The 14,708-nt window shown below is 40.4% G+C and overlaps 1 protein-coding gene across 1 annotated transcript in view; it reads left to right on the top strand.

The window, feature by feature from the left end:
* Positions 1-14,708, top strand: part of SLC35F4 (solute carrier family 35 member F4) — a 286,813-nt gene that overhangs the window by 264,147 nt on the left and 7,958 nt on the right. Inside the window, exons 4-5 of the mRNA XM_027554201.1 lie at positions 968-1,187; positions 12,613-12,738. Coding sequence (XP_027410002.1) covers positions 968-1,187; positions 12,613-12,738 — 346 coding nt within the window. The remainder of the gene's footprint in view (positions 1-967; positions 1,188-12,612; positions 12,739-14,708) is intronic.

Raw genomic sequence — 14,708 nt, 5'->3', positions numbered from 1 at the left:
AAGCAGTATATTCAGACAACTCCTCCAGAATGGTCCAAGTTTGTATGTAAATGCAACTTGAATTTTATTTATTTTATGATTTGGGGGTTGTCACAGAAACTTCCTTCATTTTTTCTGCCTTAAAAATGCTATGCTGTGCTTAGTGGCTCACCTCGTGTCCGACTCTTTGTGACCCCGTGGACCGTAGCCCACCAAGCTCCTCTGTTCATGGGGGATTCTCCAGGCAAGAATACTGGAGTGGGTTGCCATGGCCTTCTCCAGGGGATTTTCACAACCCAGCGATCGATCCCATATCTTCTGCATTGCAGGCGGATTCTTTACCATCTGAGCCACCAGGGAAACCCAAGAATACTGGAGTGGGTAGCCTACCCCTTCTCTAGGGGATCTTCCTGACCCAGGGATTGAACTGGGGTCTCCTGGGTTGCAGGTGTATTCTTCACCAGCTGAGCTACCAGGGAAGGTGTAAAAGAAATTAGTTCAGTGGGCAGATATGTTAGAAAGAGGCATAATGTTTTAGGAATAATAAAATACCGAGCTGCGCTTGCCTTTGCATGCTGTGTGAGGTTGCACATTGTCTGTAGCCTATTCAATCTGTAGCAGGTGTCTTGACACTGTTGCATTTGTCCGTTGGGAAAGCATCTTCTATATCTTTGAATAGCTAGTGATTCCAGCAACCACTCATTTCTGGATTTCTCCAGGTTTCTCTAAGAATATTCAGCAAAAGCAGAATGGCTACCCCCAGAATCTTGCAGAATGGGTAAGGAAGGCCTGTGCTTGAGGAGATGGGAACTCCTCCATGCAACCCTTTCCACTCATGGCCTGAAGATGACAGCCCTGGGTTCAGTAGGTTCCACACATGAATAATGGGTCTTGAGGGTTTGTGCTCTTGCCTAAAAATGATTGTCAAGAGCTAGTCCACACAAGATGTGTTAACATCAATACCTATTAACCTCTCTTTCTTCCTTAGGGAATGCAGTCGAATTTTTGGTGAAGATGGTCTGACGTTGAAGCTCTTTCTTAAAAGAACTGCTCCCTTTTCTATACTATGGACTTTGACTAATTACCTGTATTTACTGGCTTTAAAGAAGCTGACAGCCACGGATGTCTCTGCTCTGTTCTGTTGTAACAAAGCCTTTGTCTTCTTGCTGTCATGGATCGTGCTGAAAGACAGGTTCATGGGAGTGAGGGTAATAGCACACTTGATTCGATGCGTGAGGCTGCATTTAATCATAAATCCTTGGCATTGGGAGAGCTGCTTTGTTTTGTGGAGTTTCTGCAAAACTTATTTGGTTTTGAGTACAGATTGAAATTTGAAGATGCGCTAGAACACCCAGGCAGTTACAATGTCATGAGAGGATAAAAGATTTTTTCCATTGGGCAGTCAGCTGATGTCAACAGGAGGCACTCAGGGAAAATAAGTTCTTTTTTTAGAATTAATGGTATGATCAACTCCTTCTGTACTTGGGGAAGAAGGGTCTGAGAAAATTAGCCACAGTAAAGATTATGATTTGTTTGTTTGTTTTTTTTCCCCCCAGTCAACATGTTAGGACAACTCATGTTTTTTGCACCACCCACCCCCCCCCCGTGAATTTAATTAATATTGGTGTAAGTAGTAAGATTACCAAACAGTAATTAAAGTCACCAGTAGTGGCACAATGCTGTTAAAAGTGGCTATATATCTAGTATGACTAATCTAGAAATGGAACTAAAAACAACAACTTGTACTTTGGGGTACATATCCTTAATTGAATAGCATTAAACTTCCACCAACCACTTCAGTTCTGAGTTTATTCCTTTCAGAGATATTCTGGATTTAAAAATAAAAGGTTTTTTGTATATTTGACCTTTGTTACATTGATTGAGAGCTATGCAGACATAAGGAGCCAGATCTCATTCATATAATCTGGCATGCCACCATGACGAAAATATTGAGTAAATAATTATTTAAAAGTAGATCCAAACAAAGAGCGTTTTTCCAGAAAATAAACATCACGCAATTGCTGTTCTTCAAAAGAAATGTCCAAGACTGGGTTGAAACATTTTTTTTGCTATTGCAAACTTTTGCTCCTGTTGCAATGATTCCAGGGTCCTTGCCTCACTAAATGCTGAAATTCACATCTATATTAGAGAGTTTGTGATAGCCATCATCCTGAAAACATTTTCTTAATAGCCAGTTAGCTAATTCTGGTTGTATCTTGGGGGATGCTGCTCAGAAATTCAGAACTGCAACTTGACACAGACAAGAAGTAGAAAGCTACCGCAGAAAACAAGATGAAAAATTCTCAATCAGTTCATGATACCATTCGACTATACCAGATACAGCCTCACACTCATTCTCCACTAGCTAATCTTAGATATCACACCCAAGAGGCTTAGCATAATGGCATTACTCATGAAGCACTGGCTGTCTAGTGTCAGGAACCCCAACGAGTCCTTGAGAACAAGAACCTTCTTCACACTGCTCACTGATCCATTCAGCTGGGGTTGACATAATTTGTGGGGCCCAGTGAAAAGTGAAAATGCAGAGCCCCTTGCTGAAAAACATTGTGAATAATTACAAGATGGAAACATTATGGGGCCCAGTGCATCTGTACAGGTCATATACCCATGAAACTGGCTCTGCCTCTATCTCTAACACCTAGAACAATACAAGGGACAAAGTAGGGACTGTACATATTTAGGGATATAGTGAATGAACTCATACTTACAAGATCTTTCTCATTTCTATCTATCACCACGAGAATCACCCATGAGAATTTGGAAATCTTTTCAGACAAGAGGGAAAGAAAGGAGATTTAGGGGCTTTTCTGGTTTTTCAGTGTAATGTGACTACCAGAAGGAAATCAACACACCCACTGTTAGATTTGCTGTTGTTGTTCAGTTGCTAAGTCATGTCCTAATTTTTGCAACCCCATGAATGGCAGCACACCAGGCCTTCTTGTCCCTCACCATCTCCTAGAGTTCACTCAGGTTCATGCCTATTGTATCAGTGATGCCGTCCAACCATCTCATCCCACTTCAGTATTCTTGCCATGAGAACCCCATGAACAGTATAAAAAGGCAGTAAGATGCTGTTAGATTTACCAGTAAGGAAATCAGTTGTATTAGAATGAATGAATGAAACTTATGCAAAAGGTCGTATAAAAAAAGACAACGTTTATTTGAGGTCTTTTAGAAGAAAAAACTCAGCTGTGTAACTTATATTTAAATGGCAGATTTAGGAAATCTACCTAGAAGTTACAAAGCATGCTATTGGGCTAACAAAAAAGTCCATTAGAGTTTTTCCATAACGTTATGGAAAAACATCTTATGAAATTTTTGGCCAACTTAATATTTTAAAGTTGGCATCTGTGGTGGGTGAAATGGTGGGCCTCAATAAGGTGTCCACATCCTAATCTCCAGAACCTATTAATGTGACCTTACTTGAAAAAATAGTCTTTGCAGACATATTTAACTTAAGGATTTTTACAAACAGGAGCTCATCCTAGTTGATCTGGGTGTCTGCTAAATCCAGTAACAAAGCGAAAATGAAAGTGAAGTCGTTCAGTCGTGTCCGACTCTTTGCAACCCTGTGGACTGTAGCCCACCAGGCTCCTCTGTCCATGGGATTCTCCAGGCAAGAATACTGGAGTGGATTGCTATTTCCTTCTCCAGGGGATCTTCCCGACCCCGGGATTGAACCCAGGTCTCCTGCATTGCAGGCAGACGCTTTACCCTCTGAGCCACCAGGGAAGCCCATCCAGTAACAAGGTGTCTGCTAAATCCAGTAACAAGTATCCTTAGAAGAGATACACACAGGAAAGACCCACAGAAGAGGAGGAGCGATGTACCCACAGAGACAGAGATTGGAGTGATGTGGTCACAAGCCTAGGAAAGCTGGGGCAGCAACGAGAAACTGGAAGAGGCAGGAATGTATTCTCTCCCAGAACTGCAGTGGTGAGCATGGCCCTGCCTGATTTTGAACTTCGAGCCTCCACAACTATGACAGAATAGATATTTGCTGTTTTCAGTCACCAAGTTTGTGGCCATTTGTTACAGCAGCCTCAAGAAACTAATACAGTATCTGTTAGTAATGAGAAGACCTGATAGAAAAATTAAGTAGCCAATAAGTAGTTGTTAATAAGTAAATACATAAACTAAGACATCATAGGTGATAAAATGGTGAGCATTAATGTCAGTCATGCTGGAGAAGTCAGAATTTTTCTTTTAAAATGATAGGAGGCACTTCACTTCTGACTGTTAAAGTGTTAGGAAGTTTTTAATGCCATATTCTAGAAGAATGTCAAGATGTAATTTTAATAATGCCCATAATCAGGCCATGGAATATAAGAAGCACTGAAACATACTCAGCATTTTGCCTTCTGACCATATCAGCAATTCTTTTCCTAATAAGACATATTGAGAACATGTATAATTAGGTCATTTGAGAAATCAGAGGAGGGCAAATAGAATACAGACAACAAAAATGCAGCTCTTATTGCCTATATCCATAAATAAGACACTGCCTGTACATGCCACCCCACTTGGACTACTCTTTTTAAAAACAGTTAAAGGATTGCTTTCAGTCATCAAATCAAAACATATTTCTGACTCATTCTAAGTCTTCAGTAGTTCAGAAAAATAGAATCTGGGGGTTATAATTCTCATTTGCATGACCCAAGAATCATCACCCTTAGGGTGAAACATGTGGCCTCAGTGTCAGTCACTCAGTTGTGTCCGACTTTTTGTGACCCCGTGGACTGTAGCCCGCCAGGCTCCTCCCTCCATGGGATTCTCCAGGCAAGAATACTGGAGTGGGTTGCCATTTCCTTCTCCAGGGGATCTTCCTGACCCAGGGATCAAATCTGGGTCTCCTGCGTTGCAGGCAGATTCTTTACCATCTGAGCCACCAGGGAAGCCTTAACTTGTTAATATTTAGTTTCCTTGGAATATTGATTGAATTACAGATGAAAAGGTAATCACTCATACATTTAGTTTTCTATTATGAAATCCTTTCAACCAACTGGCTGGTAAGCTTTGGTGTGTTTAAAAAAAAAAAAAAAACCCTTTCATAAGTACTTGCTTACAGCTGATGTATGGTTATCCTGTGGAAATTAGCAAATTTCTTTAAAAGACCTTTTCTAATTGCAAAAGTGTTACTGAGAATCCAGCTCTTGCAGGATTGAAGATGGATGTTTTAACCATCTCCAAGATTCTGTTTTATTTAGCTAGCATTCTTAAATTCATCAGAACCAGAAAAATCACCTTAATAAAAAAAGTTCTCACCAAAAAAATAAAAATGAGGCACTGCTTCAGGTTTTCTTCTGTCATGAGTGTCCATTTCACTCTAAGGAAAAGTAAAAGTCAGACTAGAAAATTAACACACTTTCTTTCAGATATTGTTGCTCCCTTATTTTTCTATTATTAATTGAAATTTTTCTTTCCTTTTAAAATTTGCTTGAAAGTATGAAGGAAATTGGTGGGCAATGAATGGTTCAGTGGACCTCGACTTTTATAGCAGATTTAGGAAATGAATTTGTGTCCCTTCAGCTTGGCACCCACCTATTTTCTAGGTATAACTGGCTCCCTGTGTGTTTAGCTTCCCACGCTTTGGCTCTTTTGGAGACTTGCCGCCATCTGCCAAGAACCGACCAGGGTATGTCAGTTGAATGGAATCATTCATTGCTTAAACTGCTCGTCTCCGAATTCTAACTGGGCTCCAGGGCACTCTAAATCAGGGCTCTGAGCTTCTACTGATTTATGCCAGTATTACATATTTAGATGAAATTCAAGGCAACCTTTTGTTTCCATCTTGCCTTTGATTGACATTTATGCAGTAACTCTTTATTCATGTGCAGTGCAGGCTCCTCTGTCTGGAATCTTCATGCTTCCTAGAGGAGAGAGCAGAGGATGGGTAGTGGGACTCTTCCCCTTTCTTCCCCCTCTTGGCAGGAGAATAATTCACGAATACAAGGAAGTGAAAGTTGAACTGGAAAGGTTCTCTGATTTTATGCCCATAAGGAATCCATAAACCCTGTCAACAAGTTACAGTCAATAGGTCCCATCTACCTTCCACATCATTGCTGTGGACAGTGACTGCAGCCATGAAATTAAAAGACGCTTGGTCCTGGGAAAAAAATCTATGACAAACCTAGACAATGTATTGAAAAGCAGAGATGTTACTTTGCCAACAAAGGTCCATCTAGTCAAAGCTATGGTTTTTCCAGTAGTCATGTATGGATGTGAGAGTTGGACCATAAAGAAGGCTGAGCGCCGAAGTACTGATGCTTTCGAACTGTGGTGTTGGAGAAGACTCTTGAGAGTTCCTTGGACCATGAGGAGATCAAACCAGTCAACTCTAAAGGAAACCAACTCTGAATATTCATTATAAGGACTGATGTTGAAGCTGAAGCTCTAATACTTTGGCCACTTGATGTGAAAAGCCAGCATATTGGGAAAAACCTTGATGCTGAGAAAGATAAAAGGAGAAGGGGATGACAGGATGAGATGGTTGGATGGCATCACCAACTCAATGGACATGAGTTTGAGCAAGCTCTGGGAGATGGTGAAGGACAGGGAAGCCTGGTGTGCTGCAGTCCATGGGGTCACAAAGAGTTGGACACAACTGAGTGACTGAACAACACCAGCTTCCACACACTCTTGAGTCTTTCCTTCTGGGATTTCTTTCCTTTTTTCCATCCTGGTCTCCCTTTGAGAGAGAGAGAGAGAGTGTGTGTGTGTGTGTGTGATGGGGATGGAGGGTGGGAATCTAGTTTGAGATGTAAACCCTGGGACCTCCTCACCCCGCTACCCCTGAACACACACATAATATCTGGACTGCTGCAGAATGCTTACCTCTTTTATTTCTCACACATTGACTCTTGTCCAATCTCACTGGCTTTGAGTAAATAGATGGCTCTTCTTTATGGAAGCTTAAACATAACATGTCTGGAGGAGGGCATGGCAACCCACTCCAGTATTCCTGCCTAGAGAATCCTCACGGACAAAGGAACCTAGCAGGCTATAGTTGATAGGATGGCAAAGAGTTGGACACGACTGAAGCGACTTAGCACGCACTCATGCAAACATAAAATGTGGACAAATTTAAGGATTCTGTGTAGCGATGTTTCCCTGAAATGGACTCTACCTCGACACTCACAGGAAACAAGGATAATCATCAGTGCAGGTCTCATTGGCCAAGGTGTGTATCCACCTTCAACTGCTGACCTTGAGTCCTGACGAGTATAGTCTGGCCAGCAGTATAACTTTGAGGCCCTCAATTTCAGAGCCTGATGTAGGCTTAGGACTCAAGGCTCCAGTGTGAGTGAATCCATGCTCCACCCAGCTCCAGAAACAGGGTTAACCACATCACAAACTAAGCAATTACAGTTAGAAAGAGAAGCAGTTAAAGGATCGTCTCAATACCCTGAATTGAGAAGAACTGATATTGTTATGCAAATAATAGTTCTGGAAGTCATTTGTCAGTGGGAAACACAGTGACTATAATGAGGTTGGAGATCCAGAGAAGGGCTGGACTCTTGTGGTTTTTGAGGACCTGAGCCAAAAGAGGAGGGGAAATGAAGATAAAGGAAAACAGAAACAGGCAAAAGCCAGTTATCTGTACAAACTAATTCTTCGAGAGGGGAAAGAAACCTAGCTTTCAGGCAGGGACACAGGTGGTATGTAGATCTGTGCAATCCCCAAATGTTTATTGTTAACGCCCTCTTTGAGCTTTAAGAACAGGCTCAAACCAGGTCCCTCTGTGACTGGCCCTGAGAGCTGATACAGATTAAGATCTCAGGGGACTGAGCCTGCAGAGGAAGGAAGCTGCATCAGGTGGTGATGTCACTCAAGTAGCATGCAAGGGTAATGGGCTAAATAAATTATCTCCCTCCGGGTTCTCACCCCAGGTGGGTACACCATGATGGGAGGGAACCCAGAGGTTCAGAAGGTTAAAAATGAGGCATTGGAGCTTTATGGTCACTCTGGTTACTAACATTTTCACTGAAGTCAGATTCAAGTAATGGTAGTGGTGGGTGTCCATCTTGTGTAGACACCTCTGGTTGGTTACGGAGCTAGAACTGGAGTAGGTTGTCAGGAGAGCCGTGTTTTTCTGAAGCCAAGCAGGTGGCACCATGAGATGGCGCATTTTCAGCACAGGAGTCCCTCCTGTGGACACTAACATGCTCAGAAGCTTTTTTTGTGTGTTTGTCATCATGTAGATGTCACATACGAGCACTTCTGACACAGTATTTAAAGTGCTGGCTTTCTGCTGGCACATTTTCAACGTCCTGAGCTCAAAAAGAATCACTTTATGTTTTTTTGTTGAGAAGAAGATTCAGTTCAGTTCAGCTGCTCAGTCGTGTCCAACTCTTTGCGACCCCATGAATCGCAGCACACCAGGCCTCCTTGTCTATCACCAACTCCCGGAGTTCACCTAAACTCATGTCCATCAAGTCGGTGATGCCATCCAACCATCTCATCCTCTGTCGTCCCCTTCTCCTCCTGCCCCCAATCCCTCCCAACATCAGGGTCTTTTTCAGTGAGTCAGCTCTTCGCGTGAGGTGGCCAAAGTACTGGAGTTTCAGCTTCAGCATCAGTCCTTCCAATGAACACCCAGGACCTATCTCCTTTAGGATGGACTGGTTGGATCTCCTTGCAGTCCAAGGGACTCTCAAGAGTCTTCTCCAACACCACAGTTCAAAAGCATCAATTCTTTGGTGCTCAGCTTTCTTCACAGTCCAACTCTCACATCCATACATGACCACTGGAAAAACCATAGCCTTGACTAGACAGACCTTTGTTGGCAAAGTAATGTCTCTGCTTTTGAATATGCTATCTAGGTTGGTCATAACTTTCCTTCCAAGGAGTAAGCGTCTTTTAATTTCATGGCTGCAGTCACCATCTGCAGTGATTTTGGAGCCCAGAAAACTAAAGTCTGACACTGTTTCCACTGTTTCCCCATCTATTTCCCATGAAGTGATGGGACCAGATGCCATGATCTTCATTTTCTGAATGTTGAGCTTTAAGCCAACTTTTTCACTCTCCTCCTTCACTTTCATCAAGAGGCTTTTTAGTTCCTCTTCACTTTCTGCCATAAGGGTGGTGTCATCTGCATATCTGAGGTTATTGATATTTCTCCCAGCAATCTTGATTCCAGCTTGTGCTTCTTCCAGCCCAGCGTTTCTCATGATGTAAACTGCATATAAGTTAAATAAGCAGGGTGACAATATACAGCCTTGACATACTCCCTTTTCTATTTGCAACCAGTCTGTTGTTCCATGTCCAATTCTAACTGTTGCTTCCTGACCTGCATACAGGTTTCTCAAGAGGCAGGTCAGGTGGTCTGGTATTCCCATCTCTTTCAGAATTTTCCACAGTTTATTGTGATCCATACAGTCAAAGGCTTTGGCATAGTCAACAAAGCAGAAATAGATGTTTTTCTGGAACTCTCTCGCTTTTTCCATGATCCAGCGGATGTTGGCAATTTGATCTCTGGTTCTTCTGCCTTTTCTAAAACCAGCATCTGGAAGTTCACGGTTCACATATTACTGAAGCCTGGCTTGGAGAATTTTGAGCATTACTTTGCTAGTGTGTGAGATGAGTGCAATTGTGTGGTAGTTTGAGCATTCTTTGGCATTGCCTTTCTTTGGGATTGGAATGAAAACTGACCTTTTCCAGTCCTGTGGCCACTGCTGAGTTTTCCAAATTTGCTGGCATATTGAGTGCAGCACTTTCACAGCATCATCTTTCAGGATTTGAAATAGCTCAACTGGAATTTCATTACCTCCACTAGCTTTGTTCATAGTGATGCTTTCTAAGGCCCACTTGACTTCACATTCCAGGATGTCTGGCTCTAGATGAGTGATCACACCATCGTGAAGACAATTAATCCTGCCTTAATGATTGATTACTTCTGAAAATGCATGTGATTCAGACCTGTACTCAGGTCATCTGTTTTCCAGCAATCTCAAGAATATTTACTCTTGCAGTTAACCCATGGTAGGAGACAGAGCCACTCCGAGATCATCCAAGCCACCACTCCAAATGAGCCTGCCACCCAAAATTTCCCTGAATTTTCTAGATTAGCTGAGTTCCTTTCCCTTAGTTTCAACTATGTAGATAAGAAATATAATGAAAACATTTTGAAACATGGCCACAGAGAACTTGTTCTATCAGATAGTTGTGAAATGTAAATAGAAATGTGGAAAATAATTTAAATTATCTTTTATCCCCAGATAACCTACTAACCTATAAATAACTGTTCATACCATAGAGAATAATTTTTCTAACATCAAAAATATCAAATTTTCATGCTTTTGGAACTTAACTAATAGTGTTGTCTGGTCCCCGAAGTGAAAAATGCTTCTCTCCATGAACACAATTCAGAGAGATGCTAGTGTAATTGATATGTCAGTTTAAATGGTCTGAGCTAATAATTTCATAAGCACTTGAATATTAAATATAATGGAGATCTTTAAGAGGTTCATCATGGTTATAATTCTGAATTGCTATTAAGTTATGCAACCTTTGTCCATGTCTAATTCCTATATTGAGAAAACATATAACAGAAATATAGTGCATATGTATTTTTACTAATGGCTTACTCAGAAAAGGAAGAGTTCCCAGTTGGAGTCATATCCTGTGGCTAACTGTATTCCTTGTTCAACATTTTCCACAGTGTTTTTGGTTTTTTTCCCCTATTTTTGTAGGGACTGTTTATTTTCAGAATTCCCTAAATCAAGAATTATGTATTATACACAATTGCCTAAGCCTGAATATTGTATATTATAGAATAATTTTAATATTTTAAAGTTCAAAGCAGTATATCACATTAAAGTTCTTTAGGATTAACATTATATTCTATTATCCCTGTCTTGAAGATATCACCTGTTTATTTGACCAAGACAATACAACTGATGCTTGGTAGAAAGAAAACAAATATTAATTCAAATGTTTTATCCTACAAGTTCAATATTTTGAGGGAAATCTATCTGTGAACACACAAACACTCATGAAACACAAAAACAAATCAGAAACTGTCCATATCTAACATAACTTTTCATTTCTTTGACATCAGACTACCCAAACAAAGACTGCAATCCCTAGCTGAACTATAAATCCCCAAATCAAAGAAAATAATAACCTTCGCAGAGCTTCCAGGCCTAGGTAACCACCATGTTTATTTATGAGTCTATTACTTCCTGTTTGGAAAATGTCCTTGGCGCCTCATAGTGTGTGTATTAAATTCTGTTTCATACAGTCTAACTGGAACACATGCCTGATAGCTCTAGAGACTGTAATACTCACTCAGCATGAGCAACACCCCCCATCATGTAGCCTCCCGGATAACGGTTTATGAAGACAGTTTTTCACTGCTGACAAGTCGGCGTCTGTTCTCAAGTACTCCTGCTGTTTCTCATAAAAGACGCTTCAGTATGGAGCTGGCTCTGATACCAACTGTGCCCTGGCTTTGGGTGGTCATTAACAAAAGAAATGCTTTAACAGCATCTAAATTATACATGTCATCGTTATCATACTTCACACTGCCCTCTAGCAAGTTACATGTTAAAGATATACATTTGATTGTAATGAATAATTCACTAATAATATTTCAAAGGGTCGAAAAAAATCACATATGTGAGAAATCTATCTACAGAGGTAAGTTTACTTGGGAATACTCAGAACTGAAGCTTAACAAAATCAATCAGCAAGTATTTTTAAATTTCCCACAAAGTTGCATCGTGATCTTAAAGTCAGTGAGACTATTTCACAATGAAATAACATAGTGTTTCCTATTCCAGAGTTGTTACTTTACTTTTTACTGTACTTTAAAATGTTTTCCAGTAAAAGCAGGTCGAGATAATGAAAGAAACAGATGTCAATGAGCATTTCACAAAGGAAGTGGACTTCTCTTTGGAATGTATCAAGGATCATATTAATTTACAGTAAACCATTATGATTTCAATCAATTATTAATATTTCACTTTATACAGCTAATGCTTTAGAATAGCTCAATGAAATTATCTTTCTGTGGCTTAGTTTACATGTAAACAAAAGGAAGAAGTAGCCTCCACTTGACATTGGCAAGTGACAATGCAAACTCAACTCACTCCTTATAAATCATTCTGAAAGATTATTCTCATTTCTTTTTTTACTTTGGCCTAAAACTTGTCTCTTATTATGTCTCAATCAATATTACATCACCATAATCAAGTTCTGATTATGTGGAGATCTTCAGAAACATGCATTGATCCAAGGAGCTGATTGATATGTGCTGAATTATTTGAAGGAAAAGAACACAGTATAGATGAAAATGCTAAGAAGTGACTTCCTATTAAATTTATTTCATCAATATGGGTATTAATCTATAGGAAGCGGAGCTTAAAAATTAAACTAAAATTACTAGTCCTTAATTAGAATATGTGAGCAGCTTTTATATTCTCTGCCTGGATGTCTCATGAGTATATGGATTTCTTTCTAACACTGACCCTCCTACATTTAAACAGTGATGTACAAGAGGTAATTGGGTTTGAGGAAGCATGTAGCAACTCCCATGGGTTTTTCAAATGCTTGCTCTGGGATATGGAGGCATCAATGTAAACATTTTTTTCTTTGCATTCTTTGTGACAGATAGTCGCTGCAATAATGGCAATCACTGGCATCGTGATGATGGCGTATGCAGATAACTTCCATGCCGATTCCATCATAGGAGTGGCATTTGCAGTGGGCTCAGCCTCAACATCTGCACTGTATAAGGTATTTCGTGTACTTTCTTATGTGCCTATTATCTTTGTAGCTTATATTTTTATAAAGTAATAAGTAATATTTTATAAAGAAAGGACAAAGAAAATCTTGGCTAGCAAAAAAAAAAGACAGTTTAAATAATAATAATAAGTACCAATTATTGAGTACTTGCTACAGGCTGTATACTTGCCAGAATTTTCACCTGTTAACATACCTTTATGAGGCATAGGTACTTATTCCCACTCTGCAGATGAGGAAACTGAGACTTTGAAAGATTAGGTAACTTGTCCAATAACTTCCAACCAGGAAGTGATAGAGACAAGATTTAAACTCGGACTGGTCAACTCCAAGGGCTCCCCTGGTGGCCATGACTCCACCCCTCCCAAATCGCCAACCAGTTGTAGCACGAGCTGAGAAAGACTTCTCTATGTTTAACTACCTTCGGTCATTATTTTAACTACAATGAGGTGTTAAAAATCCTAAACCAACTATCACTCGAGAGTTTATTTGCTACATACTAACCCCAAGCTATGTTATTAGCTAGATGAAGAGCCTCTTTCCCTCTCTGATGCACACGCTGGGTCTAACTATGTCCTCACAGTTCTTTCTCCCCTGGAGCTACCTGTCATCAGTGAAAGCTCTATTCAGAGTCGCTGCCCCTGACTTCAGAAGCAAGAACTAAGAAAGCAGATCTAAAAGGTTATTCACCAACGTGCCGCTTTCCAGAGCCAACTTTCTGGATGTTGTGACTGTTCCACTTTCACCTCTCATGGTGTTTCAAGGAGAAAATCTTCTTTGAAAGGCAGAAAATGCCCTCTGCATCCCTCCCAGATTCCTGTTCTGCTTATTCACCAACTCTGCGGCTCAGAGGACGTTGTGTCTGTTTCCATATTGACATTTCCTGGGCCACTGATTCTCTGACAAGCTTGACAAGTGTTCACTCAGTCACCATTAGTGTTTAACTTGCCCCCAGCTGAGACTCCACTGAGATGTCTAATGTGAGCAAAGACCACCAGCATGTGCTCAAGTTCTAAGTCTCCCAAGAGAAAAAACAATATGTTTAGTTGAAAGTAAAAGAAATACCTGGATTTGCTGTATGCCTGGAATGTCTCTTTTATATAGAGAATTCTCCTGACCACATTACAGATGTATTCATTCTGGTAGCTGTAATATTTGCTGACACACACAGCATCATATATACACCACAGAAAAGATATATTCTGTGCTACATTGTTTGAGGATTAATAAAGGAAGCAGAGGGGTTAAGAAACCAAGAAATATGGACTAGAGACCTGTCTCCTCCCAAACTAAATGTATGATTTAGGTTAGCTATTTACATGTCTTTGTCATCTTTCTCTATACACAGATTTATAATCCAGAAAAGAAAAACATCTTTAAAATCTGGAGAATAAATACAGACCTTGTGAAAATATTTTAAACTCAGAGAGAAAAGTGCTTATAAATCCAAGGCATCACTATTGAAAACGAGAGTCACTCAGTCCTGTCCTACTCTTTGCAATCCCGTGGACTATACAGTCCATGGAATTCTCCAGGCCAGAATACTGGAGTGGGTAGTCTTTCCCTTTTCCAAGGAATCTTCCCAACTCAGGGATCAAACCCAGGTCTCATGCATTGCAGGCAGATTCTTTGCCAGCTGAGCCACAAGGGAAGCTATTACTTCTCTCAATAACATGACGACAGGTTTTCTCTGTCCAATTTAGTTTTCAGTAATTATCAAAATAAGGATGAAATTAACCCCATTCTCGAAGGAAAGAACTAATGGCATCTCAAAGCTAAATGCTTCTGGGCTGGTCTGCACTCTTCTTTATCATCTACCCTATACCTGTAACTGACGGTGGGTTTTTCCCAGTTACAGTATCCCTGTGGCATACCAAGTGGGATTTATTTTATGACAATTTCTGTTTTACATAAAGGCTAGAGTGTATTTGAATTCCTTAGCTCAGCGGCCCATTTAGTGTCAT

This window comes from Bos indicus x Bos taurus, chromosome 10 (genome assembly GCF_003369695.1).
Source record: "Bos indicus x Bos taurus breed Angus x Brahman F1 hybrid chromosome 10, Bos_hybrid_MaternalHap_v2.0, whole genome shotgun sequence".
Lineage (NCBI taxonomy): Eukaryota > Metazoa > Chordata > Mammalia > Artiodactyla > Bovidae > Bos > Bos indicus x Bos taurus.
Note: the sequence above shows the minus strand (reverse complement) of the source record. Positions and strands in the feature narration are given on the sequence as shown.